Source organism: Arachis stenosperma, chromosome 4 (genome assembly GCF_014773155.1).
Source record: "Arachis stenosperma cultivar V10309 chromosome 4, arast.V10309.gnm1.PFL2, whole genome shotgun sequence".
Classification (NCBI taxonomy): domain Eukaryota; kingdom Viridiplantae; phylum Streptophyta; class Magnoliopsida; order Fabales; family Fabaceae; genus Arachis; species Arachis stenosperma.
In genome coordinates, this window is record NC_080380.1 from 128,203,419 (window position 1) to 128,223,168 (window position 19,750).

Consider the following 19,750-nt stretch of genomic DNA (forward strand, 5'->3'; position numbering starts at 1 on the left):
AGATTTATTATAGAATAAGATCGTTCCAAATAACAACATAATGTAAGTTTTAAATTGTAGATCATGATCGGAATTTTTATTTGTACTTAGTCTTCATTTTATATATAATCAATTACACTATATGTCTATTAACAATTACATAGTCATACAGAATATATTTTAAACTATAAAATATATATAAATTAAAATAAGTTTAATTATTCTATTAGTCTCTATAATTTTATAAAATTTTTAATTAAGTTTTTATACTTTTTTTTCTTTTAATTAGGTCTCTGCACTAATTTTTTTAATTAGGTCCTTCTTGACAGTAATTAGCTTAATTTTATAAGGATCCAACTAAAAAAAATTTGGTATAGAAATCCAAATAAAAAACAATGTAAGAACCAAATTAAAAAAAATTAATGTAAGAATTTAATTAAAAAAATATAAAAATTTAATTAAAATTTTACAAAATTATAAGGACCAATAGAATAATTAAACTATTAATATATATATATATATATATATATATATATATATATATATATATATGATTAGTTTGATAATTAATTTTGATGTATATATAATATTTTTTATATATATTATATAAAAAGAATTGAAAAAGGGGATCAAAAAGTTGGGAAGATAGTGGCAAGTGGTGGGTTGAATCCATATTGAAACACAAATTATGCCAGACATCTCTCCACTCACAACCAAACCCAAACTGTCAGGAGCCATATACCATACTTTTTGGCATTTTCCGGTCTTAGAATATCTCAATCAATATTAATTTAATTTGATTATGTTATTCATGAATTAACTTATAAATATAAAATTGTTTTATTTTTTTATGAGTGATTAATTTTTATGTTTTTATAATATAGTGTTATATATAAAAGAATGTTATGTATAAATGATTGATTTTGTGAATTATATATAATGATTACACTAAAATAAAGATATGTATTTTAAATTTATTGTAAACTCATAGTTTATATTTCTTTTATGTTTAATAATTACTTGATATAATTATAAAAATCTGAAAAAATAGTTTAACAATAATGGTATAATTTTAAGTTCTTTTCAAAACATTTGAAAAAAGAGTTTAACAATAATTTTGATACTTAAGTAAAATATTTGGGACAGTGTTGAAAGTTGATAATTTATTGTAAGAAAAATATGAGAAAATAAAGGAAAGGCCAACATGCATACACATCGCGATCATGCTTATTCTGTAAACGGATAAGATCCCTACAGGCTACAATATCACTAAATCTCAGAAGGTAAAGTCACGTAACCTTTTTTGGCATGAAAAATTGAAAGGCAACTATTATACATTGATACTAATTTCAATTTGTCTTGAAGAGAATTTAGCATTTAACATTATAAAATGTCATCAGCACCTACTCCATTACCATTTTAATACAATAATAATATGAACTGTATATAGAGTTGGCTTACCTTCAACTTCAACATGTATAGCTTACCATAAATAACACGACACATGATTAATAGCAACAATGCTTTTTATTTGTTTTTCAAAGGATAAGGTTTGTTTTGCTGTCTCTTTTCGAAAATGTTAAGAATACAAAAAAAAAAAGTTAAAATTTACTTTATTTAATATTTATTAGTTATCACAATAATTAAAAAATATTAAATAGAATAAATAATGACTATTTTTGACTAATTTTTTTGTTATCAAATATTTCTGTTTATTTTTAAGAGGAATGCTAGGGCCAGCAACTTTTGAGATTTATAGTCATCAAATAGCCATCAATGAGGTTTTTAGTGGTGTGAGATTAGTGTGAGATTTTATCTAATGGCTCACTCTTTTTTGCTGGTTACATGCTGGCCAGAATTTGATAAAATTGCTGGCCCTCTAGACTTTTCCTATTTTTAATTCCCCTTCTTAATTAGTAGAGATGTTCGCGGTGCGGTTTAGTTCGGATTTAAGGAAAAAAATCATCCGATCCGAACGCTTAATTTATGTGCGGTGCGGTTTGGATTGGATGAACTTTTTTTAGAAATCCGATCCGATCTGATCCGATTACAAGCGGTTTGGATCGGTTTGTATTTGTGGTTTTTTAAATAAAAAATTAAATACATATAACAAGTCTTAACATCAAATTTTAAATAATCAACAATGACATATCAAGTCTTAACAATATCTTAAAAAGCCAACGATAACATAACAATAGAAATAAAATCTTAACACATGAATAATAGTTTAATTAAAATAAATAAATAAATATCTTAACACAATATCTTAACACAACATAGGTTAATTAAAATAAATAAATAAATAACATTTTGAATAAAATATTTATTAAATAATAATAATACATGAATTATAGAAAAATGTATAACAAATTGAACATGTTATAAGTATAATTGTAAATATAATAATAAAATAATAATATTATAGTATATTGTGCGGTTTGGATTGGATTGGATCGGTTATGAAAAGTAGATTCGAAATCCGATCCAATCCAGCGGTTTGCAAAAAATAGAATCAAATCAAATCCGAATTAATGCGGTTTTAATCGGTTTTTGGTTTGGATTGGATTAAATGAGTGGTTTAATTTGGATCGATTTGAATTTGAACACCCATAAAGAATAGTATTGTAAGTGATATTACCAGGAGAACAAGCAAAATCAGTCATTTGGTTCATGAAGCTAAGAGCATCATTAAAATTATTATCAAGACAAGAACCATGGATCAAGATGTTGAAGGTGGTGGTATTTGGGGTTATACCGAGCTTAAGAGAATCGTTGAAGACTTGTTTGGAGAGGTGAATGGAATGAAAGGAATGACGGTGGCGGCGGACGAGGGAGGAGAGGAGCGAGTGGCAGGTGAGGAGGTTGGGTTTAATGCGGAGGTGCTTCATCTTGTTGAAGAGCTGGAAGGCGAGGTCGGGGTGGTCGGAGAGGGCGTAGGCGGAGAGGGAGGTGTCGAGAAGTGGCTGCGGGAGGCGGGGGCGGCGGAGGAGGAGCTGGTGGAGGGAGTGGCGGGGGTGGTCGGAGGAGATGAAGTTGAAGAGGAGGGAGCGGGCGGAGGAGTAGCGGCGGTGGACGAAGAGGCCGGGTAGGAGGGCGAGGAGGGGCTCAGGGGAGGATAAGAGAGAAGGGTGGGGAGAGTGGTGGAGGATGTGGAAGAAGGAGAGGAGGGTGGCGGAGTGGGTACGGTAGAGTTGGGTGGAAGAGAGGACGGAAAGCACCGTGGGGAGGATGAGATTTTGGATTAAGGGTTTGAGCGCGATGTGGAGGTCACGGTGGCTGGTGAGGATGGTGGTCACCGTTTTCAGCAGCTAAACATCCGATGAGGTTGCGACGGCTGCATCGGTGGTAGTGGTCATTTTTATCGCATTAGAGTTCAGGGTGGTAATCAGCTAAATGGTGAAGGAGCTGTTTCCCCTATTTTATTTATTCAATTTAATTATTTTTTATTTATTATTTTATATCTTAAATAAATACAATGTAATTTAACTATCTACATTTTATCAAGTTTTAATTATTAAATCAATTGTTCACCCAAAAAAGTTATTAAATCAATTTATAATTTCTATTTAGTTGGGCATTAATTTTTTAGCTTAATTTTGATATAAAATTGTCTGGTAATGTTCGCTGTTATCTCTTGAATAATCATACCAATAATGTAATATAAAATATGATTATTTTTGCTAATATTATATTATGTAATTAGATATATGTATAAAATTATTTTATATTAACAATACATTAAAATTATTTTATTTTTATATTAAATTTTAATAAAAGATTAGCAGTAATATTCCAACTCCAATTTGAAATATTTTTTAGTTAGACAACTTAATATTCAACAAATTTTAATTGTCAAATTAGTTTTTAATATTTTATTTTGTTATATATATTAATTTTAGATCAAATTTTGATAAAATGATAAATAAATTAATCTTTATTATTATTGTTATTTAATAAACATATAAAAACTCTAAAAATTTAAAAATTTATTTTTAGAGTAAAATTTTATAACGATTCTTGAGATTCAAATCATTATCCAGTGTAGTCTTTGAAATCCCAATTTTATCATTATAGTCTCTCATATGTAATTCCGGACACTATAATGATCTTGGGCATCTTTCTGGTAATGTTTCCGTTGTCGGGTATTGATATAGCATCACCTTACCATGCTAGAGGGTTTAACAGCTAACTTAGCTAGTATGATTTCAATTTATACCTAACTTGGTCACTTCCTTTATATTTAACCTAACTTCTCAAATCTTCAAAAATGTTAATTTTATCTTCTTCTCCTTCAATATTTATACCATAACAACTCCATATCACTATCCAAACTTATTTATACAAAAATCAATTTATCTTACTCTTCAATACTTCAATTCTTCATTTAGAATCTCAGATTTTTATAATATGATACTCCCAAATCTCTTATTATCGTGACACTCTTGCAACCTTCCAATATTTAAGCTACCGTAATCTATTCCCAACTCCATGGCTTGCATGTTTGAATTTGGAGTGGCGGCCACGACTATGAGAGCCTCTCCTACGTCTCTCAAGTTCCATTTGTTATCATTAATTTCATAAACTATAAAAAGATCCGAATGGAGATAGAGAATAAAGTAGCATGGATTCAAGTTGGTGCAACTGTTGGTGAACTTTACTATAGCATTCGCACCAAAACTAAAATTCTAGCTGTTATAGCAGATGTCTGCACTATTGTAGGAGTTTGAGGACAATTCAACAGGTGGTTATGGATTCTTGATTCGAAAATATGGATTCTCTGCTGATAACATAATCGATGCTTACATAATTAATGTGAATGGTAGGTATTGAATTTGAAAAACTAATATTTGATTAAAGTGATGAACAAACATTATTAGGTAATTATCAATTGTTTGTGTGATTTGGTTGGTTTAATATGCAGAAAAATAAAGTCAATAAACATGGTCCAAAGAACAAATCATCAAACCCACACAAATACAAACCTTGGTCCATTATAACTAAATCAAGCCCTATAACAAGCCTCTGAACCAAATAAGAGAAAAAAAAAAGAAAGATGGCCCAAATCATCCAAAGTCCATTCGGTGATCACAAAGCCAAAGCCACACACTTCACTAGGTCACCTTTCAGAAACTTAAACTCAAAATTTATTTCAATTAATTTTCTTGAAACTTCCACCGAAAGCCAAATCTTCTCTCTTTTCTCTCTTCATTGGTCACATCACTCACTCAACAAGGAAGAGAGCAGAAAATAAAAACGGTAGAAGCTAGGTTGTGGTGAATAACAAAAAGGTGGTTTTCAAATCCAAGTTTAAAGAAAGGCTACAAGCAAGAAGCTAGTCTCATTCGGTCAGAGAACATCAAAAGGTTTCTTTCCCCATTTGTGCTACACTAAGGAACTGTGAAGAATACCAAGCTTCAAGCTCAAATCAAGCAACCATGGAGACACTGGGTTAAAGATGATTAGAAGCTCATCCACGGACCAAATCCAAATTTGGGGCCAAAAAAACAATCTATGGTCAAGATTGAAGGAACTTGAAGTAAAATGATGAGAGAGAATGGGTAGGTTGCATGCAACAGAATCGAAGTTCTTTCTCTCTTCTGACCAAGCCGCTGCAAGCTCTAAGGATTGGAGAAGAAGACAGCATTGGGTTTGAACTTGATTCAACATTGGAAGCTTCACTCTTTTATAATAAGGGTAAACGGCCAAGGGTTGAAGGTAAGAGAGAAAAATAGAACACTGAGTTCAGTTCTCATAGCTACCTAAATTGTTTTGAGTTCTTCTCCTTCATGATTTACATGTTGTATTTTTTTCTCAGTTTAGTCTGTTTGAGTCTCATTGAAAAAAAGACAAATATGGTGAGATTTGTAAGAAAAAGTCAATGAGAGGTAAAAGGCAGTGAGTTAAATTTAGAGAAAAAAATCATAAGATGTCTCAGATTTTCTTTGTACATCTTTCTGTTTTGTGTCATGATCCTGTGGGGATTCCCTTGCAAGTTGGGTTAGCACTTTGCTGTTGAAAGCTAGGTTGAGTCCTAGTCAAATTCACATTGGGTTAGAATTTGAATTTGTCCCAGATAAGATTGGGTAGATCCTAGAAAATTATTAGTGTTTGTAATCTTGTGAAAAAGATAGTGAAATTCCGTCATAATTGTGATAGAGATTGGATGTAGGCTACATTGCACTGAGTAGATGAATTAGGATACATCTAGGTGTCACTATTTCTTCCCTTCTCTATTTCTGTTTTTGTAAATTCAGGAGACAAAAAGTGGAGTCTCTTATTTCGACAGGAGACAAAAGTAAAAATATCTCTTAAGTTCTTTTAATAAAACAGAAGTAATATTCAACAGAAAAGGAGGTCAAGATTCAATCCTCTCTTTTTCTTAGTCACTGATAACCATCAGTAGGTTTCTTGACAGGGAAGCTCATGGATAAAGATCTTTTCTGGGCAATTAAAGATGGTGGTGGAGCAAGCTTTGGAGTGATCTTAGCATGGAAGATCAAACTCGTTCCAGTTCCATCAACCGTGACACCGTTCAGTGTTTCCAGGACGTTGGAACAGAATGCAACGAAGCTTGTTTATAAGATGGAAAGTAGACTCGACAATAATCTAGCGTGGCAAGATGATACCACGTTAGCGCTGCGGTAGTTGAGTCATTACTAGAAAGATGTCTAGGAACCACTGCAGTGTCTGAAACTATATCTGGAGGCTACAATGGTGAAATTAGGATCTCGAATACCACATTAGATAATGACCTAAATCTTAGAGACCATTCTAAAAATTTACTTTTTATTTTCAGCATGTAGTTAAATAGTATGATGCGAGATTAATTTGATAAGTATAATAAAAATTTAAAAAGCGAATTTAAAAATTAAAATTTGTAGAAAACCAAAATGTTCAATTAAAAATTGATTGAAAATATTCTAAAAAAAATAGTATTTATTATTATGAACTTAATTTCGATGTACTATACGTACATTTAATCATGTAACATTACATTAATAAAAATAAATATTTTTTATATTAATTTCGTAAATATTTTGCGATGTTCGTGTGTCAAAATTAAACTCTATTATTATTAATAAAGTTACAATAATCTCCAAAACATTTAAAATTTTTATATCATAAATAAAAGTTTAAAATTTGTTTAGAACTAATATTCTATAAAAAAAAACTATGGTACATAAGAATTTTCCATGTTATCCTCTAAAATATTAAAAAAAGCAGACAAAGCAAAAGAAAACCAGAAGTTCCTATGGAGGAGACAAAGGCAGTGACGCTGAAGCCAATCGAAGCAACTCCGTCGACTTTCAAAGACTACGGTTAGGTCATCGAGGCTTTGCCGGACGGCGATGAGTTCGGCCCCCATGATGCTCAGTTGGACCTTTCCAAAGGGATTCCCAGGTTTCCTTTACCATCACCAATTTTTTACTCTCTAATCAAGCTTCAATTTTTATCAGCTCACAAGTATTCTAATTCCCTTTTCATACACCCTTTTGCTCCTTGTTTATTCTGGTTGGATCTTTTTCTGTCTGCCTAATTAGCTATATATAAAGTGAAAATCTTGGATAATGAGTATTATTAGAGGTTTTATTCAACTATAGATTAGTTAACTTGTATTTGATTAATCAATGAGAGGTGTTCTGTACTAATCTCTGTTCCCAATTTGTGTTATATTGGCAATATGTGAATACATAAGCATGAGTTCTTACTTCTGATTCTGCATTGCTATGCATAGTGTTTGTCCACTAGTTTAGTTTAGTTTAGTTTAGTTGAGATAGTGATTAGATTCCTTAATTTTAGGGTGATTTTGAGCTCCAACGTATGCTCCAACTTCCTGAAATGACTTTATATATAACAGGTTTTACATCATGCATATCGAAAATTATTCGCTGAAGTTTTCGAATATTACACATCATACAAGTGTGACACAATGCCTTGGTTCTATTGGTGGCCATGCTTGGTATCTTGGAGTTGCTAAGCCATCCATTGTTGAATCAGATGAACTCAAGGATAACACCGGAAAGAAGATTGTGCAATCATGATGTGGCCATTCGTACGTGCCTCTTGCCATTGATGATGTCCAAATCTTCAAGGTTTCTGGCTCCAAATTTCTTAAGCTTAATCGTGGGACATGGCATGTTGGCCCTATATTTAAAGAAGATGCAATGGACTTCTACAATCTGGAATTGAGCAATACAAATGTAAGTTTTTGGATTTCCACTAAAACTGAGACTTCACTTCTGCTTGAGATTAGCCACCAGATTTAGAGGGAAATGAAGCCAAGTTTGATTGTTTTATTTTATCTTTTTGTTCATGCATAAGGTAGATTTTTCATGTGACTTAATTCTATATACAGGTGATTGATCATACCACACACAGCTTTAAAAAAGATAATGGAGTGGTCTTTTTGATCGATGATTAATATCATAGCTTCCTCAAAGCATTTCAACTGATTATGTATACTGTGTATAATGTAATAAGAGTATAATACCACTCATGATACTGTAGTACAATTTATGAAATTTTATTATTGTGCTTCAATTGGTGTTTTCATTTTACATGAGCAAATACTTTTCTATGAGGTTGTTGACTATCTAAATAAGAGTATATTCTGATTTGCCATCAATAAACACTGAGCTTGTCTATGGTGAAAAAGAATTCCTGATTATGATAGAATTTAGAAATGGGTCATCCATAAAATTCATAATAGTCATCAGATATATAATATATTGAAGGATACAATTTTGTTTTAGTATCAAGATAAACTTTCTCAAAATATGTGGATAACAGTAGTTTTGAAAAAGTGATCAAATCAAAGCTTTAGTTTATTGCAAGATGAATATTGAAAAAAGTTGTTCTACTTTGATTTATTTCCAGAGCACATAATCTGAAGTAGAATGCCATAATACGTTGCTATGAGAAGAAAATTGTTGCTGTGACATGGAAATGAAAGACTAATAAAAAGCAATCAATCTCCACTGTAGAAGTTTTTACAGCAAATAACTCTTGAAATGAGTACTATACAAATTTGTGAATCTAGCATTTATAAATCACAATAAATTCACCAAAAATAAACTATATCAAGAGATCACACAGCTTTTGTTTACTGAGATAGATTGCTCTATCCTAAAAAAGAATGAAAATAAAGGTGCTATAATTATCAGAATTTTCAATAGAAGTTGCTGTCCTATCTGGCAGTGTTTCAACAATAAGTAACTCATTCAGCAGACCCCATCAACTGCAAAACAAGAAATTAAGATGGAACTTTATAATTCATTTCAGAGGATATTTATACTAAAATATATGGTGAGTAGTGTCTCTCACCTTGAATATATCTCCAAACATCCCTATGGGATTCCTTCTCTGTACTCCAAAAAATTTCTCTGCAATGTCATCTAGCATCTAAATCATAATTTTAGCATCGTGCCAGGACAAAAACGATCAATAAGTATCGAGTTCGAGTGTATTGGATGTGTGATCCAAAATCATTCGCAACCACTCACTTTTATTTACAATATCAACATTATATTAAAAAAAGAGTAAGAATCACTGGTTGCACATACTCATAGAACACATTAAATGTGTTTAAGGATCATGCAAGTTAGCCAACAACAAAAGATGATAAAACTAAAAATGGCTTGGTATTGTGAGTTAGCTGACCTCATGAAATGCAGGTTCCCTGTCAATACTTAACTTATAATTTACTCTCAACATATTAAAAAGAGGCAAAGCATCTCTCTCCATCCTACACCAAATTAGAAAGTTACGAAAATTCAGAAAAGTTCGCATGTAGCATGACCAATGAAACACTACAATAGAAAGTATGCTTCATTATTTCTAAACATAGAACAAAAATTGCTCAATGAATCAATGAAGGATCACAGGCAGCTTACGTTTGCAAAAGATAAGTGATGAACTGCATTAACTCTGACTTTGGAAACTCAATCTCGGTGGATTCGATTTGTGTCTTTACCGCTTCAACTAGTAGGTTGGCATCTCTCAAATTACCTTGGCACAAATACCTGTCATGCATTAGGAAACCACAGAAAAAATAAATAAATAAATAATCATAAAAAGAAAAGGGAAAAAAAATATCTACGGACTAGAATTGCAATGCAAAGAGCAAACGTTGTATAAGTATCATAAGGGAAAGAGAAAAATGATCATATAGGCAAGGAATCCTAAGTGAGAATTAATTTCTTAGTGCCTTTACCTTAAAACCGCTCGAGCAATCGCCAGATCATCTTCACCAGGATAGCACTATAATATTATGGAAAGCATATCAGTTTAACCTTCCTCCTAAGCTTATGCCAAGAATGTTTAATTTTTTCAGAAAGGATAAGTTCAAAATTGCTTGTAAGTTTGTATGTCTGAACAGAATTTGTGAAGCTCCTAACAAGGAGAAAAATAAAAACGGCATGGAGGTGTATACCTTGCCCAGAAAGTTCACCAGAGTAGAAGCAAACTTCTTTGGATTATTTTCTCTCGTAAAATGATATGTTACTTTACCTATATCCTGCATTTAAAAAGTGTATTGATATTCATTCAAGTGTAAGTGAAGCTTTCCACTGCGGAATACAAATTCATAGATCTATCAGCTCCAAAGAAGAATAAAAATGGAGTTGCTTCCCTCTTCCAGAAAAGGAATTCTATCTAAACCCCAGAACCGTCAATTATATTTTATTTCAAAACCCAATTAAAAACGAGCCACCATTTCTTACTTTTCAGACATTAGCCACCGCTTTATCTGCTATGCAATGAACATTTACATTATTATCTAAACTGTGTTCCAAAAATACTTCCTTCAAACAAACTGAGAGTATATTGGTGAAGTTTATATTTCTTCCTCTCATCTTATACCTAATTTCTTTTTTAATTATAACATCTGCCAAATTTCTAGGATGGACAGTAAACCAAATCATCCCAAATCATCAATGTTTATTTGTGTTACGTTAATTTTTTAAATATTCAAACTAAAAGAACTTTTACATATCTCCACTGACATGGGTTTCCCCCCACCAAAAATCATGCACAAGACAAAATTCAAACAGATGTTGGCAAAGCAAAAGGGGCTTGAAACAAACTCTAGAGACACAGGTATGGTCATTAGATTTAAGAGGAATGACAATGAACAAGCACTTGAAGCACCATTTTGAAACATACCACCTCAGGACTTTCCAAATATATGTATTCGGCTAGCATAATGTGCAGTTCAGGAGATCCATTACTATCTGCTCTATATTCGGCTGACCATCTGAATAGTGAATACAATACCAACCAAGCCAGAAATATTATTCAGAAGGAACATGTGATTTTATATATGGGATAAACTTAAACAGCACATATGCTGGATATTTCTATTTTGTGAAGTCTCACCTGATAGCATCTTTTAAGAATGAGGAACAGCCTTCAACACGTGCCTTTGCCGTTCCGATGTCTTTAGAAAGCTGCTGCACATCATCAACATCCCACAAGTGTTGTGGTAGTGGAACCCGAGAAAACGCCTGATAGATTTTCTTGACAAGGTCTATCATTGAGATTCATCAGTAATAAGTAGCAGATTTCATGGTTAAATATTGAGAGAGAGAGGTATGCGTATTTCTTTTCTACACTGACAAAGGGAGACCTTAAAATCATTTAAATTTCGACACACGTAGACACAAGAGTAATAAAACACTGATAAAAGACAAGATTAGAGCGCACCAAGTGTTTTTTCATCATAAGGAATTTTCCCTTTCACTAAGGTCTCCACATACATTGAAGCAAGCTCTGCTCTGCATGTAACCTTAAATATAGAGAAATGGAGCATTAGGCTTTGTCGTTTGTCAAATGTAAAAATCATTGAAGAACAATTCATCATAAAAATTAAAATTTGATTCCTGATTTTAAAATATGTGAAAATTATATAGAGCAATCAATCTAAATAAAAGGACTCATGATCCTCCATTAACCATTTTTCCTTTCCCACACCAAAAATGAAAAAACAAAAAAATGAGCTCATAGATTCTCTCACAAACATCACAACAAAGAAAACAGTCATGCACAATCAACATCTACTTGTCTGATACACTTGCAAGGAAACTAGATAATAGTTATCCTATATGCCTAAATAAAGGTCAAAAAAGTATATCTAGAAAGGCATTGATATAGAAGATGTACAACCTGCCCATGAGTCAATTGAAGGCAAGCTCCTGAATGTAGGATATCTAATGCTTCAGAATACCTCTCAGCAGATACATATCTGCAGCAAAATATTTTTTCTTCATCAATGTTAACAACTTAAAATTGATGCACATGTATTAGTTAGTAGAGAGTTGGAGACCACAGTAATGAAACTTCTCAAAATTATCCTCTTATGACTTAAACAAGCACATATCTATTTGGACGATATAAGAAAAGTACACTCCACATATTAGAAGAACAACAGGTTTTATTGGAGAATAAAAATACATAAGCATAGGGGAAGTTATATACTAAAAGAAACAATAACAATACAAAAAAAGAAAAAAAAGAAAGAAGAACATCAAGCAAAAGACTAGCAAAGCACCGTAGAGATTTAAAAAATTAAAGACTATGTTACACAAGGGACATAATAGGGAAAAAACTATAGATCCATGAAAATTTCAGCAACTCAATCTACCTATCGGCACCAAAAAACATCATAGGTTGTATACTGCCAAATAAATTACCTTCTTTTCTCCTCCCTAAAGTCTAAAGTGGCATATAAGAATATATTCCTTCAATATGCTTTTTTGCGTCTTCAATAGCCCATCCATTAACTTGAAATACGCAGATTTATTCAAACTAACTCCTTTCTGCTCTGATTTTTGAAATAGTTTCATTGCCTCTTTGTACTTCCCTTGAGTACAAAAATTACTTATCTGTTCTGTGTAATCCATGTCACCTGAACCAAGAATTTGTGAAGTGTCTTCACTTATCATATTTGGACTTGTCTCTAGGAGTTTTGACATGAATTTCTTTGCTTCCTCAGTTTTCCCAGCATGAGTAAGTGCACCAATGATGGCAGTATAAGTATATCGGTCCGGCCCCAATTTTTTCTTCTTCATCTCAGTCATGAGGTCAAATGCTTCATCAAGTTTCCCTTCTTTGCAAAGGACGGAAATCAACGTGTTGTACGTAACTGCATCAATGAGCTTACCTTTAATGATGCATGTGTTAAATAAATTAAAGGCCTTCTCGAACATACCATGTTTGCAAAGCCCTCGTAGAAGAATGTTACATGTAATAACATCCGGCTTGCATGAGTTCTCAACCATTCTATTATAGAACAAGAATGCTTTCTCTATTGCTCCCTCCCAGCAGTAACCATGAATAATTATGTTACACATAGCTTCATCGGGGGCCAAACCTTTATCTAAAAGCTCATTCAATTTATCTATAGCCTGATCAGTTTTTAAAGAATGGCACAACCCCCTAATTATAGTGTTATAAGTGACAACACTAGGAATGATCCCCTTCTTCTTCATCTCATCCCAAAGCTTCAGAACTTTGTTTGTTTATTCATTTTAAAATTATCCCATGATTAGAGTTCCATAGGTTACCTCATCGAGAATATAACCTCGCTTTGCGGCCTTCATAGTCAACTCGTATGCCTCTTTGAGCAGCTTCTCCGTGCACAATTTGTGCACTATAGTGTTCAGAGTAAAAGTATCCATCTTTAAACCTTTTCTTTCCATTTCATCCATCATCTTAAAAGCTTCTCCCAGATTTCCTGCTTTACAATAACCATTGATCATAGTATTATAAGTAAAACAGTCCGGTGAAAATCCACTCCCCACCATCTTTGCCACGACACAGCCGGCTTCATCCATCTTACCTTCCTTACAATACCACTTCACAATTATATTGTGAGTCACCGCGTTCGGCTTGACTCCCTTTCCCTTCATTTCCTCAACCAACTTGAATGCCTCCAAACTCCCCCGCCATTGAAAACAGCCGTCAATCAGAGTATTGTAGGTAACCTCATCCGGCATCACCCTCAGACTCTCCATCTCATCCCTTAGGCTAATCGCCTCCTTGATCTTCCCCTCATCGCACAAACCCCTCATGATTGTATTATAAGTCCAAATATCCGATACCATGTCGTTCGCTCTCATCAACTCGACAACCTCGGCAGCCTCCATCAACCACCTCAACTTACAATAGCCATGAACCAAGATATTATAGGTGTTCCTATTTGGGGGAACCCCGCTACCTTTCATCTCTAGCAAAACCTCCCTAACCTTACTCAATTGGCTCTTCCTACACAATGCATCAAGAATAGTATTGTAAGTGATATTATCAGGAGAACAAGCAAAATCAGTCATTTAGTTCATGAAGCTAAGAGCATCATTAAAATTATTATCAAGACAAGAACCATGGATCAAGATGTTGAAGGTGGTGGTATTTGGGGTTATACCGAGCTTAAGGGAATCGTCGAAGACTTGTTTGGAGAGGTGAATGGAGTGGGAGGAATGAGGGTGGCGGCGGACGAGGGAGGAGAGGAGGGAGTGGCAGGTGAGGAGGTTGGGTTTAATGCGGAGGCGCTTCATCTTGTTGAAGAGCTGGAAGGCGAGGTTGGGGTGGTCGGAGAGGGAGTCGGCGGAGAGGGAGGTGTCGAGGAGTGGCTGCGAGAGGTGGGGGCGGCGGAGGAGGAGCTGGTGGAGGGAGTGGCGGGGGTGGTCAGAGGAGATGAAGTTGAGGAGGAGGGAGCGGGCGGAGGAGTAGCGGCGGTGGACGAGGAGGCCGGATAGGAAGGCGAGGAGGGGCTCAGGGGACGAGGAGAGAGAAGGGTGGGGAGAGTGGTGGAGGATGTGGAAGAAGGAGAGGAGGGTGGCGGAGTGGGTGCGGTGGAGTTGGGTGGAGGAGAGGACGGAAAGCACTGTGGGGAGGGTGAGATTTTGGATTAAGGGTTTGAGCGTGGTGTGGGGGTCACGGTGGCTGGTGAGGATGGTGGTCACTGTTTTCAACAGCTGAGCATCCGATGAGGCTGTGGTAGCTGCGTCGGTGGTGGTGGTCATTTTTATCGCATTAGGATTCAGGGTGGTCATTTTTATCGCATTAGATAAAAGGGCTTAAGAAAACCAGAGAACGATTCAAAGGTGAAGTAAATGAGTAAAACGTAACTCATCCTATGCAGATTTTATTTTCCTTTTAATCTAAACCTTTTATATAGTAGCAACAAAACCATACCCGCTAGAAATAAAAAAAAAATAACATAATAATAGTAATAAATAAATCAAAATAATGTGTTTGTGATTCAAGCAAATCAAAATCATCAAAAAACATGATTTTTCAGCCAAATGCAACATCGGGTACTGTTGATGAAACCATGAAAAGGGCTAAATTACTATGATGAGATTTTCACTTTTGTTCAGTTTGGACCCAAAAATGAAAAGAGAAGATTGATGGGTATCGTACCTCTTGAGCCGGAGGTAGTTCTAATCTTCTGGATCTATGCCGCGACATGGCAACGATGATGCTCTTTCCTGCAATCCCCTTTTTGATGAAGCTCAAGAAAAATTAGAGCTTTTTCGGTTTTTCCAAATGGAAACTAAACAAAAATTGAGAAAAATAAAAAAAAGTTGCCCTTTTGAAAATAAAAAAGATTTTCTATTTATATAAGGACCAAAGGGGTAATTTTGGCTTTTACCTGAGGGACTAAAATAAAAATTTCGAAAAAGTTTGATAACCGATGTTGTTTCGAAGCTTTTGAAGATAGAGCGAGGGGGTGAGAGAATTTTGGAGGAAGATGGGTGGCGTTGGTGCTATGGTGAAGGGAGCTTCATATTCATATGATGTGTTTTGTGGTAGCTTTTTAAGGTCTCCGAGGTTAAGCTTTAGCATTCATAACAAGAAGGAGAAGTTGTTGAAGTTCAGGAGCTTCTCATCAAAGAGCACATATTCCTCTCTCCAACCATCAGATGTGTCTCGTTTGGCAAAAACAGCTCAAATTTCTCTCACCCTAGATGAGGTTTATTTTCTTTCTTTGTGGTATCGTGTATTTTATGTTTCACTATTTTGGGGTTTGGCATTTTTTTTATTATTTTGTTATTTGCAGGTTGAAGAATTTGCTCCAAAGATTCAACAGGTGATTGACTGGTAAGTATGTTCCCGGAATCTTACTATTGTTGAGCAATCACAACATCAGTTAGAATTTAGGTTTTAGTATGTTGGAATTTGAATTTAGTTTGATTAATATCTTAATCTTTGTACTATATAACTCATTTGAATTCGAATTATGAGGGTTTGTAAATTTGGTTGAGCCAAAGAATTTGCTACTTTTTTTTAAACTATGTTTCTTATGTGTTAAATTCTTTGAAAATATCAAAGTGCAGAATAAAACATTCAATTATGGTATAGCTAAAACCCAAGGAGGAATTGAGCAACTGTTGCAACTGTTGGAAGCTTTACATTTTTGTATTTTAGAGGAATTTTGCTTTGTTTGATTATGTGGATTGGTTTGTGTTGCAGGTTTGGGCAGCTTCAAGATGTTGGTCTCCAAAGCATTGAGCCCTCTATTAGAGCAAGTTCTCAATATCCTTCATCATTACTTTTCAGCTACTAGTGTTTACATGCTTATCTTTGATAGCATTCACTTTGATGTCTTGCAATATTTACACACCAAAAAATATGGTGTTTCTGAACACCAAATCTAATCCAATAGTGAAAAATAGAAGTTTTGAGTGTTAAATGGATGCCGGATTAAAATCCGATAGTGATAAAGTAGGTGTTGCCACCAAGTACAAGAATTTGGCATTCAAAGATCATTTTTTCACCCGGATTGCAAAACATAATGCAGCTTAAGAAATGGTTTATCCTAATCGATTCTCTTAAACATCCTAGTAATTAATAAATGAAATAAAATTTATTGCCTTTTAATAATTCAAGACATTGAGAGTAAATACGACTTAATTAGAATGTAAAAAGCATGTTTACAGTTTATGATGAAAAGGATATCTTATAGTTGTCCGGTTCCATCATAAATTGTTACTTCTTAATATTAAACGACAATAGCAGCAAAACTTTATCCCACTAACTAGATAAGGTCGACTACATATATTGAATAATGCTATTGCGTCCTATTATTTATCATGTGTGCAGTTACTACTTTACATTCATTTTTTGGAAATGCAAGTTTGATGCTATTGATGTCAGTTAGCCAATTTTTTCAACTAGTTTTACATGGTGGAGTGATTGATGCTGTTCATATAATACATCATTTTCTTTTCAATCATTTAAGAGTGTTTTCCTGTTCTCAATAAATTTTTCATTCCATGGTATGTGTTCTTTTACACGAGAGCAAACTAGGAATGGAAATAGGATTGATCATTGGCTTGCCTTCATAATTGGTAGTTCCTAAACTTGTTTTTTCTAACAATATCTGCAGAGACCGAAAACAATTTGTGCGACAATATTCCGGAAACATTTGAGCACACACTACAAAAAAAGAGCCTATGGTCACGGTAAAAAACCGTGACCATAGCTAGTGAAAAGGGTGACCATAGATCTATGGTCACGGTTTTGGACCTATGGTCACGGTTTTTTACCGTGGCCTATTCCTTCGTGGCCATAGGTCTATGGTCACGGTTTTTTTACCTATGGTCACGGTTTCTATGGTCACGGTTACAATTTTCAAATTTTGACACTTTAGGCCACGGTTTTTAACCGTGACCATAGGGCAATCTATGGTCACGCATAAAAACCGTGACCATAGCCATATCTATGGTCACGGTTTTGACCGTGACCATAGAAAAACCGTGACCATAGCCTCTATGGTCACCCTTCCTTAAAACCGTGACCATAGCCTTATCTATGGTCACGGTTTTGGCCGTGACCATAGCTTCTATGGTCACCCCTCCTCAAAACCGTGACCATAGCTTTATCTATGGTCACGGTTTTGGCCGTGACTATAGAGCCTATGGTCACCCCTCCTTAAAACAGTGACCATAGCCATATCTATGGTCACGGTTTTGGCCGTGACCATAGCCTCTATGGTCACCCTTCCTTAAAACCGTGACCATAACCTTATCTATGGTCACGGTTTTGGCCGTGACCATAGCCTCTATGGTCACCCCTCTTCAAAACCGTGACCATAGCCTTATCTATGGTCACGGTTTTGGCTGTGACCATAGAGCCTATGGTCACCCCTCCTTAAAACCGTGACCATAGCCTTATCTATGGTCACGGTTTTGGCCGTGGCCATAGGTTATCTATGGTCACTTTATTTTAAAATGGTGACAATAGCCTGTTTTGTTTTATGAGCTTTAATTTTTTTTAAAGCATAATCACATCTCAAAATAATGATAATCACAAAATAAATCTAAGAACAAGAAATGTAAATCATAAAAGTTTCATTATAAAATAGATATGTTTAATTTTAGTCTAAACAACAGAAATCAAAATAGAGTGTAATATATCCAATTACATGTAATACCGAGTAAAGTCTCTTTTCAAAAAGTACAGAACACATCAAAAAATTACATTTAGATAACTAAAGTGTAAGACCCATTCCATGTCATATTTGTATGGAACATATTTTCTTCACATCATGTCTTCCTGCTAGCAAAAGAAATAAACATGTTAAAATAGAGCAAAAATGCTTTTGATAATGCAATACATATGCAGCAAAGTTTAATAAGTCAATTAACTTTAAAATTTCAACCACTAAACAGGGAGTATTTGCTAGGGTTTTGATGAGCCACATAAAAAGAAAATCTTAGCCAAAACTTATACATACATGTCCCTCTTTATATAAACAACAAAGTCCAATTGAACATTCAACAACTCTGTGATCCATCAAGGTTAAATACATCACCTAAAATAAAAAAAAATGAAGTCAAAACTGCTTGAAGAGGAAGTAATGAATAAGAATTTAAATATGAAAACCAAAGCCAATTTTAAAAAATCACAACAACCAATTTTAAAAATCTTAAAAAAGCAATGGCTTTGTTTTATAATTAATAATGATCCCCCCTGGATTTTTACTTAAATGTTTAGTTAGGCCCTATATATGCGAAGTCAGTTCTTATTTTTATTTATCGAAATTTTCAAACATTCCACATTTAATTACAAAAGGAATCAATAAATGTTATAAATGTCAAAAGGAATCTATAATTTAACAAAAACAGCTAAACAAGTAAACATAGCCCTCGTGGCACTTGGCAGTTTCTAAATGGGAAGAAAATGATACATAGTATGGTCATTATCAAATTATTATCAAAATCCATGCAGCCACAGTTTGGTCCCCAACCAACCCTCTAATTAAAAGAATGACAAAGAAGTCAACAATAAAATGAATAAAAAAAGTAAAAAACTAACTTGAAAGACAAAACTCAACAGAGGTAAAAAAGGACACTAACTTTACCCGATGAATTCGATGACTTTGCCGTCTTCGTCCTTGATGGGTGAAATTGTAAGTAGGTTCCAGAAGGGCATCCCATCCTTCTTGTAATTCAGCAACCTTCCATAGTAACTCTTCCCAGCTTCCAATGCTTCCCTTATCCAAAGCCAAAGCAACAACCAAACTTCTTTATCACAACAACCAAATTTTTCTATCACAATACCAAATTCAGATCTCTATTAGAAAATCATTTTAAGCCATTTAACTTACTTGGAAACCGATCATTTTGTACAAAATCGAGGAAAAAAATAGCTAAGCTAATAGTCCTATTCCAAAGACAACTATGTATGTTTTCTCTACACCTGTATTTGAAACCACATAATTGAAAAATAAAATTCATATTGACACATGGATTAGAGAAAAAGGTTT

At 34.1% G+C, this 19,750-nt stretch overlaps 2 protein-coding genes and 1 pseudogene across 2 annotated transcripts; 2 read left to right on the forward strand and 1 right to left on the reverse strand.

The window, feature by feature from the left end:
- The first annotated feature begins 7,231 nt into the window (after positions 1-7,231).
- Positions 7,232-8,401, forward strand: LOC130973031 (uncharacterized; annotated as a pseudogene).
- Positions 8,402-9,196: 795 nt separating this feature from the next.
- On the reverse strand, positions 9,197-15,447 carry LOC130975477 (protein GET4-like). Its single transcript, XM_057900269.1, has 12 exons — positions 15,400-15,447; positions 12,760-13,382; positions 12,142-12,220; positions 11,683-11,764; positions 11,356-11,506; positions 11,143-11,233; positions 10,412-10,495; positions 10,193-10,239; positions 9,873-10,001; positions 9,640-9,724; positions 9,304-9,381; positions 9,197-9,217 (listed from the first exon to the last, which is right to left on the reverse strand). The coding sequence occupies exons 1-12, from the start codon at positions 15,445-15,447 to the stop codon at positions 9,197-9,199; spliced, it is 1,518 nt and encodes a 505-aa protein (XP_057756252.1).
- A 283-nt stretch (positions 15,448-15,730) lies between these two features.
- On the forward strand, positions 15,731-17,448 carry LOC130975479 (glutamyl-tRNA(Gln) amidotransferase subunit C, chloroplastic/mitochondrial-like). Its single transcript, XM_057900270.1, has 4 exons — positions 15,731-15,952; positions 16,040-16,080; positions 16,453-16,508; positions 17,369-17,448. The coding sequence occupies exons 1-4, from the start codon at positions 15,731-15,733 to the stop codon at positions 17,446-17,448; spliced, it is 399 nt and encodes a 132-aa protein (XP_057756253.1).
- The last annotated feature ends 2,302 nt before the right edge of the window (positions 17,449-19,750 follow it).

What these genes read in the sequence shown, in the direction of transcription:
- LOC130975477 (XM_057900269.1), bottom strand. Translation starts at nt 15,447, where the DNA reads ATGTCGCGGCATAGATCCAGAAGATTAGAACTACCTCCGGCTCAAGAG. An exon ending in TGGTGAACTTTCTGGGCAAG is followed by an intron (nt 10,240 to 10,411) that starts GTATACACCTCC and finishes ATAATATTATAG; the next exon opens with TGCTATCCTGGTGAAGATGA. An exon ending in ATTGCTCGAGCGGTTTTAAG is followed by an intron (nt 10,002 to 10,192) that starts GTAAAGGCACTA and finishes AATGCATGACAG; the next exon opens with GTATTTGTGCCAAGGTAATT.
- LOC130975479 (XM_057900270.1), top strand. Translation starts at nt 15,731, where the DNA reads ATGGGTGGCGTTGGTGCTATGGTGAAGGGAGCTTCATATTCATATGAT. An exon ending in TTTCTCTCACCCTAGATGAG is followed by an intron (nt 15,953 to 16,039) that starts GTTTATTTTCTT and finishes TGTTATTTGCAG; the next exon opens with GTTGAAGAATTTGCTCCAAA. An exon ending in ATTCAACAGGTGATTGACTG is followed by an intron (nt 16,081 to 16,452) that starts GTAAGTATGTTC and finishes TTTGTGTTGCAG; the next exon opens with GTTTGGGCAGCTTCAAGATG.